The following is a 13597-nucleotide window of genomic DNA, read 5'->3' on the forward strand; positions in this document are numbered from 1 at the left end:
ATTGACTTATCACGTCTGTGTTTGATTGACAGCTGTTTGTCCTCGTCCTTGTCGTCACAGTTGAAAGACGAACACAACTGAAGGTGAAAAACATCTCCCACAATGCAATGCACCACATTTTTAATCAGTACATTCAAATTTGAATGTGTTTATATTTCAATGTCAGAGATGAGATGAATATTTAAAAATGTATTAAAAGAAAAACACGAACTTTCGATCACTCATCATAATAAACATCTTTGATTATTGTTCTATATTTGATCTTATTTTATATTTAGTCTGCTGCAACATGTGTGCGATCAATAAAGGAATATGATGTGGTCAGTTTCATTCATAACTATGACAATTAGAATTAAAGAAAAATAAAGGACTTTATTGTATCGTTAGTGATTCACTTCCTGTTAAAATAAGCCATTTTTGTCTTTGGTGTCATGGCAACAGTTACTGAGTGATTCATAGTCCGATTTCTCTTGCATGTTCAGACTAGAGTCAGACTTTGACCCTGAAGTATAAACTGGAACCAAAACATGGTTCCCACGAGCAGCTGGTAGTGTGTTAATATGGTCGTCCTCCATATTACTCTCTACCCTCCAGGTAACTCTCGCTCTCAAAAAGGTTGGCGACTCCTGGTCTAGAGAGACAAGGCTCATTTGGGTGTCGGGCTCGTTCAGAATGTCGTTCAGGATGTCCTTCGGGTGTCTGGCTCGTTCAGGATGTCGTTCAGGTATCTGGCTCGTTCAGGATGTTGTTCGGGTATCTGGCTCGTTCAGGATGTCGTTCGGGTGTCTGGCTCGTTCAGGATGTCGTTCGGGTGTCTGGCTCGTTCAGGTGTCGGGCTTGTTCAGGATGTCGTTCGGGTGTCGGGCTCATTCAGGATGTCGTTCAGGTATCTGGCTCGTTCAGGTGTTGTTCAGGTGTCGGGCTTGTTCAGGATGTCATTCGGGTATCTGGCTCGTTCAGGTGTTGTTCAGGTGTCGGGCTCGTTCAGGTGCACCACAGTGATGGTGATGTCATCGCGGTACCGCCGGGCCAGTTCTGACGGCAGACTCAACATCTTGGCTAAGCGGTTTGGTGCCACTGCTCCGTACCCATCATCCCCCAGGGCGTGACGGATCAGGTGGGTGGCAGTATTCTGATCCTCCAGCTCCGATATTACCCGGCCCCTCCTCTCCAGCAGGAGGCGCTGCAGGCCACCGAGCGTCATGCCCACACCAGGCATGACTGGCCTCTGCTGCTGAAGACCTGTAACGACAAACCGCACTTTACAAAGATAACGTCCACACTTTCTGTCTGGACTTCCTGTCTGGAAAGGTCTTTGGGTTCTGACCGGTCAGTTGTTCTCCCACCAGCTGGACCGCGGTCTGTCGGTGCATCAGCTCCCAGAGTCCATCTGTTGCCAGGATCAGAAACTTGTCAGACGGTCTGATGTGGTGTTGAGTAACTTCCGGCTCGGCTCTCAGGTAGGGCGGGGTCAGGTAATGTGGCGGCGTCCGAACCGCCTCGCTAATCACAGACAGGACGTCTGGTCGAGTCTCGTGAACTTGATTCAGCATCTCTGTGCTCCACTTAAAGCGAATGTCTCCAAACGCCCTAAAGGGCAGCAGCACGCCAAGCAGGCGGTCGTATCGCACCACCGTCCTCCTCTCTGACGGAGGGTGTTCTCCCAAGATCCGTTGCAGCTCATCAGGGTTCTGAGCGTTGTGATCGTTGGTGAGGCTGACAGCTGACCAGCGGCCATCTGGCTCTTGGACGCCCAGGACGGCCCGACTGTCACCCAGGTTTGCCACGTGCAGGACGCCATCAGAGATGTGAGTGACACAGGCGGTGCAGCCAGACAGTGCCACCCGAAGGGGGGAAGATAGAGACCATGCCTCCCCAGTAAGAGACGCCCGTCTGTGGACAGAGTATCACAATTTCACCATAACTTGTAAAATCAAGTCACTCAAATGATTCTGATCTATTCAAACATGGCAACAAAACAAAACTCATGCTGGGGTCGACCTGAGAACTCACCTGGGAGAGGACATGGACGGGTGGACCTGTGTAGACAGGTGGACCTGTGCCTCCACAGACAGGTCGTAGTCAAGGCGACGAAAGGCGTTTGTCAGTGCTGATGTCACTCTGTCACCATCCTGCAGCCAAGCAGAGAACAAAGACGTGATGACTCCGCCCACGTGGAGGAGGAGATATAGTAATGGAAAATGACCCAAACAGTGTAGAGTCGTGCTGTGCTATAAGTGGAAAAGTGCCATTAGTGTCCCCCATACAGCTGTAGCACGGTTTGGGTAATTTTCTACGACGAAGCATTCAAACTTTAATGTCATTGTTACAATGCAACATTATTACAGTAATGAGATCCTGTCATGTGCTTCAGTCACGCATGACACCACATCCCACAAAGACCGTATCCAACCTACAGCTACTCGCATGTTTTCTTACGTGATCTCAGACATTTAGATCTGATGCAGGACCTGAGTCTGGTTCTGGGTTTTCAGTGGACCTATTCAGATGTAGGGTCTGGTGCATGATGTGTCAGGATGCCTGGTTACCTCCTCCTGGTCCAGATCCAGATTCAGGTCCAGTCCTTCGTCCAGACGCTCCTGCCAGTAGTTGCGGAGGCTGTGGAAGGAGGTGGCTCCTCCTTCTGGACAGCTGTGGTCCTGTGTGTGTTTGTGCCACTCCAGCAGAGGCGGTACAGCCCGTTCCTCCTCCACAGCCCGTTCGATCTCGGCCAGCGTCTTCAGTGGCAGCATCGCCACGGTGACGTAATAAAAGAGCCTCTGACTGACCGTGTGAACACACGCTGCCCCCGCGTGGCCGTCAAATACTCCAAGCAGCACCGCACCGCTTGGCAGGCAGGTGGCACTGCTCCGACGGTCCTCACCAGGGTGGTTGGACAGCAACATGTTACTATGGAAACCCAGAATTCCATGGGAGGAGGGGCCTTTCAGGAAGGTGTGGCTGTATTCGTTGGCCTGGCAACAGACATTCAGATCAATAGTTTGACAAGAGGAAGTTTGACAACTCACATGAAGACATGTCTCACCTTCAGAACACAGTTAATCTGAACTGAGCTCATCTGCCCCGCCCCCTGCTCCGCCCCATACTTTCTGCTCCTACTGCTTGCTGAGTAATTGACGGAGGGAGGAGCTAGAGGAGAAAAGATGACACGACACTTCTTAAATCTGAAACATCCACTTCCTGTTTGTCCCAACATCGCGTGGGTGTGCTAGCAGGGCGCCACCTAGAGGAGAAGCAACACAGAGTGACGACTAATAACCATGGCAATGTGCTCATATCTGACAGTGACATCACCAGTCACCATGGAAACATTCTGTCACTCACCTGTGACACAGACGAGGCGTTCAGGCGTTCAGACGTGGCGTTTGGGTTCAGACGAGGCGTTCAGTTACAGAAGAGGCGTTCAGTTACAGAAGAGGCGTTCAGGTTTAGACGAGGCGTTCAGTTACAGATGAGGCGTTCAGTTACAGAAGAGGCGTTCAGTTACAGAAGAGGCGTTCAGTTACAGAAGAGGCTTTCAGGTTCAGACGAGGCGTTCAGTTACAGGTGAGGCGTTCAGTTACAGAAGAGGCGTTCAGGTTCAGACAAGGCGTTCAGTTACAGGCGAGGCGTTCAGTTACAGACGAGGCGTTCAGTTACAGGCGAGGCGTTCAGTTGCAGACGAGGCGTTCGGGTACAAGCGAGGAGTTCGGGTACAGGCGAGGCGTTCGGGTAGAGACGAGGCGTTCAGGTGTCAGTGATGTCTGCAGGTGTTTCCTTGTTTGTGTCTTAGACCTTTGACTCATCTCACTAATCAGTGATCCATAAACTTGCTACTGTGAGGCCCCGCCCCCTCACTCACTGGCAATGAGGCCCCGCCCCCTCACTCACTGGCAATGAGGCCCCGCCCCCTCACGGTACTGTTTACTTTGTGTAAAAATTAAAAAATTGTGAAGAGAAAACAAGATAAGACATAAAAATATGAATGTGTGTGTATACACAGGACAATAAAATAATATAAAAATGTTGCTGTTTTAAAGAGAAAAAAGACCAGGAACTCTCTCTGTGTCTCTCTCCCTCTCCTCTGTGTGTGTGTGTGTGTGTGTCTGTGTATCGTGTGCAGACCTCCCCCTCCTCAGAAAACAAACATCTTCCTCCAGGTAAGTCTCTCTCTCTCTCTCTCCCTCCAATGCTCTTTCTCTCTCCGTCGATCCCGCTCTTTTCTCCCGGTAGAACCGTGGGCGGCTCGCGGTGTCTCTCGACGCCGGTGTGAGGATTCATGGCGCGAACACAGTCCCGTTACGGAGCCGACTCTAAGCCGTTAGCAGTTAGCATTAGCAGTGACAGCAGGACAGTTAGCGGGCCTCTGTCCGGAGCTCAGCCCGGGGCCGCTGCCCGCTCATAGATTCCTGTTAACGGCATGTGTACCGTGAGACGCCCGGTTTCTGCTGGACTCAGTATCGTGTTCTGACTACAGGTCAGACATCAGGACAAAGTTAAGAGAAGATTCTAGAATAAAAACAACAGTAATATTAATAATAACAAGTCACACTTAAAGGCGAGTTCAGTTAAGTTGAGTAAATGTGGAGCACTGACTGTGCTGTGAGCGCCCCCTACTGCTGAGAACCTGCCTGACTAAAACACAAGGAACAACTGATTTTAACCTCTTAACAAAAGACATGTGTCATAAAATCTGCGTCAGTTTAAGTCTCTGATCTCTATGCCACATGGCCATGTCTTTATCTCACTGTTACACAGCACTCACTCTCCCACACCAAAGTCCAGAGAGAAAACCAGTGATTTTGGCTGCGGGGACACAGGAGCTGCTGGTCCTCTGCTGCCTCGTGTGGTCACTTTGTGTCACGGAGGTCATCTGAACGTTGGATTTCCAACACTGAAGTGACAAAATCAGACATTTGAACTTAGTGATGGAGGCAGCAGTGGATCAACAACTCCTGAAACTCACTGATTTTCTCTATGGGCTTTCTTGTGGGAGAGTGAGTGGAGGCAGCAGCTTGTTTCACTGATAATCACTCACATGATTCAGAGACAGAAAACATTATTCACTCCTGTTTCTATGTGTGCTCAAGTTTTATACACTGGACTTTAAATCAGTGGTTTATTGTTCATTTCTGAAGCTTTGTCCTCAAACCTCTCGACAATGAGACGCTGCTTTGTGCAGATATTTTGTTTTTGAACACATCATGTTAACATATACGTGTCATACATGTGTCATATTTGGCAGTAATCTCCCCCTCTCTCCGTCTAGCTGTTGTCGCAGTGATGAGCAGTAACGAGTGTTTTGGGTGTGGTCGCAGTGGCCACTGGGTAAAGAACTGTCCAAGCGCCGGCCGGGGGCGGGGCAAAGGTCGCAGCCGAGGCAAAGGTAATGACACACACACTTGAAAGCACATTCACTGAGAACTTGATGATTCTGATGAGTCTGATCTGTTTCAGAACTCTCCTGTTATCGCTGCGGTGAGCTGGGACATGTCGCCAGAGACTGTGAGAGGACGGAGGATGGTGAGGACACACCTGCACACACACACATCTGCACACCTGTACAAACACCTGTGCAGTGGGTTGAAGTTGTGTCTCTGGTGCTGTTGTCCTGCAGCCTGTTACAACTGTGGCAGAGGAGGTCACATCTCCAGAGACTGCAGAGAGCCCAAGAAGGAGCGCGAGCAGCTGTGCTACAACTGTGGACAGGCTGGTCACATGGCACGGGACTGTAACCACGCCCACGAGCAAAAGTGCTACTCCTGTGGTGGCTTTGGACACATCCAGAAAGGCTGTGAGAAAGTCAAATGCTACAGGTACGCTAACAGGTTAACTAACAGTTACAGGTAAACTAACAGTTACAGGTAAACTAACAGTTACAGGTAAGCTTACAGTTACAGGTAAACTAACAGTTACGGGTAAATTAACAGTAACAGGTAAACTAACAGTTATGGGTAAACTAACAGTAACAGGTAAACTAACAGTTACAGGTTAGCTGTTCGCAGTGGCCACTGGGTAAAGAACTGTCCAAGCGCTGGGCGGGGGCGGGGGAAAGGTTGCAGCCGAGGCAGGTAAACTAACAGTTACAGGTTAGCTAACAGTTGATTGTGTTTTGTGTCACCTGTGTTTGCAGGTGTGGTGAGATCGGCCATGTTGCGGTGCAGTGCAGTAAGACGGTGAACTGCTATAACTGTGGCAAATCTGGTCACCTGGCGAAGGAGTGCACCATTGAAGCTACTGCCTAGATGCCCCGCCCCCAACGCCCTACTCATCTCTTCTTTTGATCTTTTCTTCATCCCCTCTGATCCTCCTCTTGTTATTGGTCCAGAGGCCTGTCCGTCAGCCTTGCAGCAGCCAGTCAGAACCAGAGGAGGAGGAAGGGGTGGGGCAGACACTCTGCATTTTTACAGGAACAAACAGAATGTGTGTGTTTAGTTTGGTCGCTGTGTCATCACCTGCAAAAAAAAAGTCCTTCCTGCTCAGCCCATTGGCTGAGAGAGTCAAGTGGCACAAAACGATAAGCCCCTCCCCGTTGTCATAAAGTGGGCGGGTCTATAATGAAAATTGAAGATGGAAGGTATTTTTGTTAGGTGGTGTGAATATGATTGATCCCACCCACAAACAAACAACCAATCACGTCACAGGGTGAAGGAGCCAATCAGAGCCGCAGCATTTAGTTTTCATGTTTTCATGGACCAGAAAGAGGAGAAACTAACAAAAATACATTTTTAAAAAATTGAAAATTAACACATGTTAAAAAAAACAAAAACATGTTTGAGTTTGAGTGAAGGAGAATGTTTTCACACAAAAAAATCCAAATGTTATTTTTGTACAATAAATCACTGAGAGTGACTGTCAACTGTACATTTAACCTGACAATAAACACCTGGAGGAGGAGGAGCCAAGACACTCACCTGCTCTGCTTCTGTTTGTTATTCATGTTTGAGCTTTTCCAAATAAACAGAATGACACAACACCGTGTCTCACAGCAACAAGGGTGCCTGTTTGAATCCTGATGGGACAATGACAACCGGGAACTGTCCCTTTAATGGTGTTAGTAAGAAATGTTAACTGTCCCTTTAATTGTGTTAAAACACAACCGTGAACTGTCCCTTTAATGGTGTTAAAACACAACCATGAACTGTCCCTTTAATGGTGTTAAAACACAACCGTGGACTCATGTCAGTAATGATCATCAGAGGCTGAGCTTTTTTTTACTTGTGTGTAACTGGCAGATGTGAAATGTGAAGATGACCCAAAAAATGAATGGTTTTAACACTGAACACCATTAAAGGGACCTTTAATGGTGTTAAAACACAACCGTGAACTGTCCGTTTATTGGAGTTAATAACACAGGACGTTTCAGGTATTTTGAATTATATTGGAACAGCGGCTACTTCCTTGCTCTACTGTTTGAATGGCGGGTGGCGCCAAGCACTTAAGCCTCATTACCGCCACCTACAGAGTGTTGATAAAGTAACATATAAAATACGTATATATATATATATATATATATATATATATATATATATATATATATATTTATATATGTGTATATATGTATGTATATATATATATATAGTGTCCATGTTATATAAATACATATACGAATTAAAGAAATGTTAATATTCTTTTTTTAGTCAGCGGACGCAGCACCGGAAGTACACTTCACCGGAAACATAAGACGACGGTGGTGCACTTCCGGGTTAAGTGGTCGCTTGCAGCTCGTGAACGTAAAGTTTGTTGATAGAAACGTAACAGTCAGCGGAGATGGTAAAGATACAACAACAACAACAAGAATATGTATTTACTGTTAGAGTGTTAGCTTTTAGCACCGTTACCCGTTTGTTAGCCTGCTATCAGCTCGTTAGCCTCTTTGTTAGTCTGCTAACCCGTTTGTTACTCTGTTAACCTGCTTGTTAGCGTGTTAACCATTTTGTTAGTCTGCTAATCTGTTTGTTAGTCTTTTAACCTGTTTTTTAGTCTGTTACCGTGTTAACCGGTTTGTTCGTCTCTTAACCTGTTTGTTAGAGTGTTTGTTAGTCTGTTACTGTGTTAACCTGTTGGTTAGCGCCTGTTAACCTGTTTGTTACCGTGTTAACCCGTTTGTTAGTCTCTTAACCTGTTTGGTAGTTTGACTGACATGGTCGTCAGTAACGTTCATGTTCGTCAGTGATGTTCACGTTCGTCAGTGACGTTCATCAGTGATGGCTTCGTCAGTGACGTTCATGGTCAGTAACGTTCCTCAGTGAGGTTCGTCACTGACGAACGTGAATAACACTGATGGACACCACTGATGGACACCACTGATGGACAACTGGTGCTTAGTTTCAGTTGTTTTTCTCTGTATTTTTAATTTGTCTTTCTTCTTTTTTTTTTACAGGCGAGAAATGCTGAGAAAGCCATGTAACTATGCACACACATGCATACGAACACATACGCAACCACATGCACACACATACGCACAGACACATACACTCACTCGCACATATACACGCTCACACACTTGTTTGTACAGCGGTGACATCAGTGTTGTGTTTTTTCAGGACAGCTCTGGCTCGGTTCAGACAAGCTCAGCTGGAGGAAGGAAAAATCAAGGTAAGAAGAAAATTTTCTGTCTCGCTGACCTGTCTGTCTCTGTATCTGACCTGTCTGTCTCTCTGTAGGAGAGAAGACCTTTCCTGGCGTCAGAATGCAGTGAACTTCCAAAAGCTGAGAAATGGAGACGACAGGTACCCACTGTACTACAAGTACTACACACTGTTACAACTACTAAACACTGTTACAACTACTACACACTGTACAACTACTACACACTGTACTACAACTACACAATGTAGTACACAATCCAATGTATTTGTAAAGCACATTTAAAAACAAAGTTGACTGAAGTGCTGTACAGTTAGACAAGAAAACACTAAGACCAACTTGACTTGACAGACTGTGGTCTGTGGTGTAGACTGGACTGTGTGGTCTGTGATGTAAACTGGTCAGTGATGTAGACTGTGTGGTATGTGACGTAGAGTGTGGTCTGTGATGTAGACTATGGACTGTGGTCTGTGATGTAGACTGTGTGGTCTTTCTGTTTCATAATAAACATGTTTCTTCTGCATAAAACCAGGAACGTAAAGTATCAGAAAACTAACACTTTCTGTTTCTTTGTTTCAGATCATCAGTGAAATCTCTAAGAAAGTGGCTCAGATTCAGAACGGTGAGTTCTGTCTGTCTGTCTGTCTGTCTGTCTGTCTGTCCGGTCTGTCTGTCTCTGACACACCTGTCTGTCTCACAGCTGGTCTGGGTGAGTTCAAGATTCGGGACCTGAACGATGAGATCAATAAGCTCCTCAGAGAAAAGGGTCACTGGGAAGTTCGAATCAAAGAGCTTGGAGGACCCGACTATGTGGTAAAATCTCACAGCGCTCAGTTGCTGATGGACCTGATCAGCGGGTGATAATCAATAAAGATAATAATGATGGTTTGTGTCTCAGCGCTTTGGTCCCAGGATGTTGGATCACGAGGGGAAGGAAGTTCCAGGAAACAGAGGATATAAATACTTTGGTGCAGCCAGAGATTTACCCGGAGTCCGAGAGCTGTTTGAAAAAGAGCGTACGTAATCTCTCCGTTCCCAACACACACACACACACACACACACACACACACACACACACACACACACCCCTGACTGGTCCTCACGGTCATTTGATTCACAGCTGCTCCCGCACCAAGGAGGACGAGGGCGGAGCTGATGAAGGAAGTGGACGCAGAGTATTACGGATACAGAGACGAAGATGACGGAGTCTTAGTTCCCTTGGAGACGCAGTACGAGAAACAAGGTGTGTGTGTGTGTGTGTGTAACATATACACTGCCTGGCCAAAAAAAAGTCCCACCAAAAAAAAAAAAAGAAGGGTCACATAGTTGGAGTGCCTTTAGCTTTGATTACTCACTCATTCACTGTGGCATTGTTTCCATAAGCTACTGCAATGTCACAAGATTTATTTCCGTCCAGTGTTGCATTGATTTTTCACCAAGATCTTGTATTGATGATGGGAGAGTCTGACCACTGAGCAAAGCCTTCTCCAGCACATCCCAAAGATTCTCAATGCGTTTAAAGTCTGGACTCTGTGGTGGCCAATCCATGTCTCATTCTCCCTGAACCACTCTTTAACCAATTTGAGCCTGATGAATCCTGGCATTGTCATATTGGAATATGCCCATGTCATCAGGGAAGAAAAAAATGCATTGATGGAATAATCTGGTCATTCATTATATTCAGGTAGTCAGCTGACCTCATTCTTTGGGCACATAATGTTGCTGAACCTAGACCTGATCAACTGCAGCAACCCTTACCTATTTGCTTAGTTAAATCCAGGTGGCGACTTTTTTTTTGGCCAGGCAGTGTATATAACTGTGTGTGTGTATAACATATACAGTATATACATATAAGTGTGTGCGTGTGTGTGTGTGACATATACACTGCTCAAAAAAATAAAGGGAACACTTATGGCGCATTTCCACCGGCTCTACTCGGTTTAACGGTTTAAGCAGCGTTTCCACTAGCGGGTACTATGCGATGATTGGTCAGACTGCCGGCCGCTGACTGGCCAGAGTCCCGTCACAGGAAGAGACATCCCACACAGAAATCAAGCCGAACAGTGCCGAACTGCTTAAAACTACTTAACAATCCTAACAACGTGGAGTGGTGTATTTAGGCACAGCACCGCTGATCGCGTGTGGACAGGAAGCCGAACAGTGCCGAATTGTAGATAAATTAAAACTACTTAATAATCCTAAAAATGTGGGTTAATCTCCAACAACTACAGAAGTGTAGTGTAAAGTCACTCGTGTGTGTCGCGTATAAAACAGTCCCCGCAGTTTCACTCAGCTGTGCAGTGATGACTCCGTCCATGTTAGTAGGTAATTTTTTGTAGTGGAGATACAACCTAATCGTGTCGTGGCAAGGCGAGTAGAGCCGGTGGAAATGCACCATTAAACAACACAATGTTACTCCAAGTAAATCACACTTCTGTGAAATCAAACTGTCCACTTAGGAAGCAACACTGATTGACAATCAATTTCACATACTGTTGTGCAAATGGAATAGACAACAGGTGGAAATTATAGGCAATTAGCAAGACACCCCCCCAAGTGGTTCTGCAGGTGGTGACCTCAGACCACTTCTCAGTTCCTATGCAAGCCACAAATGTGCATGTGTATGCTCAAACGATCAGAAACAGACTCCATGAGGGTGGTATGAGGGCCCGACGTCCACAGGTGGGGGTTATGCTTACAGCCCAACACCGTGCAGGACTTTTGGCATTTTTTGCCAGAGATCACCAAGATTGGCAAATTCGCCACTGGCGCCCTGTGCTCTTCACAGATGAAAGCAGGTTCACACTGGAGTCTGGAGACGGCGTGGAGAACGTTCTGCTGCCTGCAACATCCTCCAGCATGACCGGTTTGACAGTGGGTCAGTAATGGTGTGGGGTGGCATTTCTTTTGGGGGCCTCACAGCCCTCCATGTGCTCGCCAGAGGTAGCCTGACTGTCATTAAGTACCGAGATGAGATCCTCAGACACCTTGTGAGACCACATGCTGGTGCGGTTGGCCCTGCGTTCCTCCTAGTGCAAGACAATGCTAGACCTTATGTGGCTGGAGTGTGTCAGCGGTTCCTGCAAGACAAAGGCATTGATGCTATGGACTGGCCCCCAGACCTGAATCCAATTGAGCACATCTGGGACATTATGTCTCGCTCCATCCACCAACGCCACGTTTAGTCCAGGTCTGGGAGGAGATCCCTCGGGAGACCATCCGCCACCTCATCAGGAGCATGCCCAGGCGTTGTAGGGAGGTCATACAGGCACATGGAGGCCACACACACTACTGAACCTCATTTTGACTTGTTTTAAGGACATTACATCAAAGTTGGATCAGCCTGTAGTGTGTTTTTCCACTTTAATTTTGAGTGTGACTCCAAATCCAGACCTCCATGGGTTAATACATTTGATTTCCATTTATAATTCTTGTGTGATTTTGTTGTCAGCACATGTAAAGAACAAAGTATTTCATTCATTCAGATCTAGGATGTGTTATTTTAGTGTTCTCTTTATTAACATATATGTAATTGTGTGTGTCTATAACATGTGTATATATATATATATATATATATATATATATATATATATATATATATATATATATATACCGTGTATATATATATGTGCAGCTGTGGTGGACGCGGTTCAGAAGTGGAGAACCGAGAGAGAGTCTCGTCTTTGTGGAGACAAACATCAGGAGGACGAGGACGAGGAAAACATCTACTCTGTTCATACTGAAGAGGTGAATCACATGATCACACACATATACACCTCCACACTGGAGGGCAGCACTGAGCCTCAGTGTACTGATGATGATCCCAATCTGAGACCTCATGTTGATACCTGCAGTGGGTGGAGCTCTGTAGACAGGTGACACCTGACTCCTGTGTCGCCTCCTCATGTGTTTTGTTTCTGTGTGTAGGCCGATGATGAGGAGATGGGGGAGGGGCTAGAGGAAGAGGAGGGCGGAGTCACCTTCATCTCACACGTACCTGTTCCCTCCCAGAAAGAGGTGAGAGACACACACACACACACACACACACACAGTTTGAGTCTCTCTCTCTCTCTCTCTCTCTCTGACCTGTCTGTCTCTCTCTGACCTGTCTGTCTCTCTCTGATCTCTCTCTCTCACACCTGTCTGTCTCTCAGGTGGAGGAGGCTCTGGTCAGGAGGAAGAAGATGGAATTGTTACAACGTTACGCCAGTGAGACTCTTCAGGCTCAGAGTCAAGAGGCCAGAACCCTGCTGGGTCTCTGACCCACCTGTCTGTCTGTTGGTGTTGATGTAAATATCTCAGTTTGTTTTTCTACAGATTGTTTGTAAACAGACTCAGTTTTGTGGAATAAAGTTTCTAACTGAACCTCAAGTGATGTCATGATTCTGAATATACAAACCGGGTTCCCTGACCTCAGTCCTGAATCTCAGTCCTGACCTCAGCCCTGACTTATGTCCTGCCCTCAGCTCTGACTTCTGTCCTGCCCTCAGTCCTGCCCTCAGCCCTGACTTCAGTCCTGAATCTCAGTCCTGACTTCAGTCTCAGTCCTGACTTCAGTGCTGACCTCAGTCCTGACACACACGCTCTCTCTCACACACACACATGCTCTCTCTCTCTCTCACACACACACATGCTCTCTCTCTCTCACACACACGCTCTCTCTCTCTCACACACACACATGCTCTCTCACACTCACTCGCTCTCTCTCTCACACTCACTCGCTCTCTCTCTCACACTCACACACACTCTCTCTCTCACACACACACATGCTCTCTCACACTCACTCGCTCTCTCTCTCACACTCACACACACTCTCTCTCACACACACACATGCTCTCTCACACTCACTCGCTCTCTCTCTCACACTCACACACACTCTCTCTCACACACACACATGCTCTCTCACACTCACTCGCTCTCTCTCTCACACTCACTCGCTCTCTCTCTCACACTCACACACACTCTCTCTCACACACACACATGCTCTCTCACACTCACTCGCTCTCTC

The 13597-nt window shown here is 46.8% G+C and overlaps 3 protein-coding genes across 5 annotated transcripts; 2 read left to right on the forward strand and 1 right to left on the reverse strand.

Annotated features, from left to right (window-relative positions):
* Nucleotides 1-103: 103 nt before the first annotated feature.
* LOC131460504 (pyruvate dehydrogenase [acetyl-transferring]-phosphatase 1, mitochondrial-like) lies at nucleotides 104-3858 on the reverse strand. 2 transcript variants are annotated; one of them, XM_058631070.1, is made up of 6 exons: nucleotides 3346-3858; nucleotides 3047-3150; nucleotides 2550-2975; nucleotides 2014-2132; nucleotides 1328-1893; nucleotides 104-1242 (listed from the first exon to the last, which is right to left on the reverse strand). In XM_058631070.1, exons 2-6 carry the CDS (start codon nucleotides 3077-3079, stop codon nucleotides 968-970), a joined length of 1419 nt encoding a protein of 472 aa, XP_058487053.1. In that variant the 5' UTR covers nucleotides 3080-3150; nucleotides 3346-3858; the 3' UTR covers nucleotides 104-967. The 2 variants fall into 2 exon arrangements, with proteins under 2 accessions (XP_058487053.1, XP_058487052.1); XM_058631069.1 differs by having other exon boundaries at nucleotides 3047-3244.
* A 155-nt stretch (nucleotides 3859-4013) lies between these two features.
* cnbpb (CCHC-type zinc finger, nucleic acid binding protein b) lies at nucleotides 4014-6913 on the forward strand. Its single transcript, XM_058630613.1, has 5 exons — nucleotides 4014-4160; nucleotides 5270-5386; nucleotides 5458-5523; nucleotides 5618-5816; nucleotides 6134-6913. Exons 2-5 carry the CDS (start codon nucleotides 5284-5286, stop codon nucleotides 6243-6245), a joined length of 480 nt encoding a protein of 159 aa, XP_058486596.1. The 5' UTR covers nucleotides 4014-4160; nucleotides 5270-5283; the 3' UTR covers nucleotides 6246-6913.
* Nucleotides 6914-7666: 753 nt separating this feature from the next.
* isy1 (ISY1 splicing factor homolog) lies at nucleotides 7667-12954 on the forward strand. Of its 2 annotated transcripts, XM_058632818.1 has the most exons (12): nucleotides 7667-7773; nucleotides 8384-8406; nucleotides 8547-8598; nucleotides 8667-8732; nucleotides 9169-9211; nucleotides 9290-9402; nucleotides 9488-9605; nucleotides 9710-9832; nucleotides 11378-11467; nucleotides 12224-12336; nucleotides 12517-12606; nucleotides 12744-12954. In XM_058632818.1, exons 1-12 carry the CDS (start codon nucleotides 7771-7773, stop codon nucleotides 12849-12851), a joined length of 942 nt encoding a protein of 313 aa, XP_058488801.1. In that variant the 5' UTR covers nucleotides 7667-7770; the 3' UTR covers nucleotides 12852-12954. The 2 variants fall into 2 exon arrangements, with proteins under 2 accessions (XP_058488801.1, XP_058488802.1); XM_058632819.1 differs by lacking the exon at nucleotides 11378-11467 and having other exon boundaries at nucleotides 7680-7773.
* Nucleotides 12955-13597: the final 643 nt, after the last annotated feature.

Source organism: Solea solea, chromosome 6 (assembly GCF_958295425.1).
Source record: "Solea solea chromosome 6, fSolSol10.1, whole genome shotgun sequence".
Lineage (NCBI taxonomy): Eukaryota > Metazoa > Chordata > Actinopteri > Pleuronectiformes > Soleidae > Solea > Solea solea.

What these genes read in the sequence shown, in the direction of transcription:
- cnbpb (XM_058630613.1), top strand. Translation starts at nt 5,284, where the DNA reads ATGAGCAGTAACGAGTGTTTTGGGTGTGGTCGCAGTGGCCACTGGGTA. An exon ending in AGGTCGCAGCCGAGGCAAAG is followed by an intron (nt 5,387 to 5,457) that starts GTAATGACACAC and finishes GATCTGTTTCAG; the next exon opens with AACTCTCCTGTTATCGCTGC. An exon ending in CTGTGAGAGGACGGAGGATG is followed by an intron (nt 5,524 to 5,617) that starts GTGAGGACACAC and finishes GTTGTCCTGCAG; the next exon opens with CCTGTTACAACTGTGGCAGA.
- isy1 (XM_058632818.1), top strand. An exon ending in CTGAGAAATGGAGACGACAG is followed by an intron (nt 8,733 to 9,168) that starts GTACCCACTGTA and finishes TCTTTGTTTCAG; the next exon opens with ATCATCAGTGAAATCTCTAA. An exon ending in ACTCTGTTCATACTGAAGAG is followed by an intron (nt 12,337 to 12,516) that starts GTGAATCACATG and finishes TTCTGTGTGTAG; the next exon opens with GCCGATGATGAGGAGATGGG.
- LOC131460504 (XM_058631069.1), bottom strand. Translation starts at nt 3,217, where the DNA reads ATGTTGGGACAAACAGGAAGTGGATGTTTCAGATTTAAGAAGTGTCGT. An exon ending in AGATTAACTGTGTTCTGAAG is followed by an intron (nt 2,976 to 3,046) that starts GTGAGACATGTC and finishes GTCTGTTGCCAG; the next exon opens with GCCAACGAATACAGCCACAC. An exon ending in CCGTCCATGTCCTCTCCCAG is followed by an intron (nt 1,894 to 2,013) that starts GTGAGTTCTCAG and finishes CTCTGTCCACAG; the next exon opens with ACGGGCGTCTCTTACTGGGG.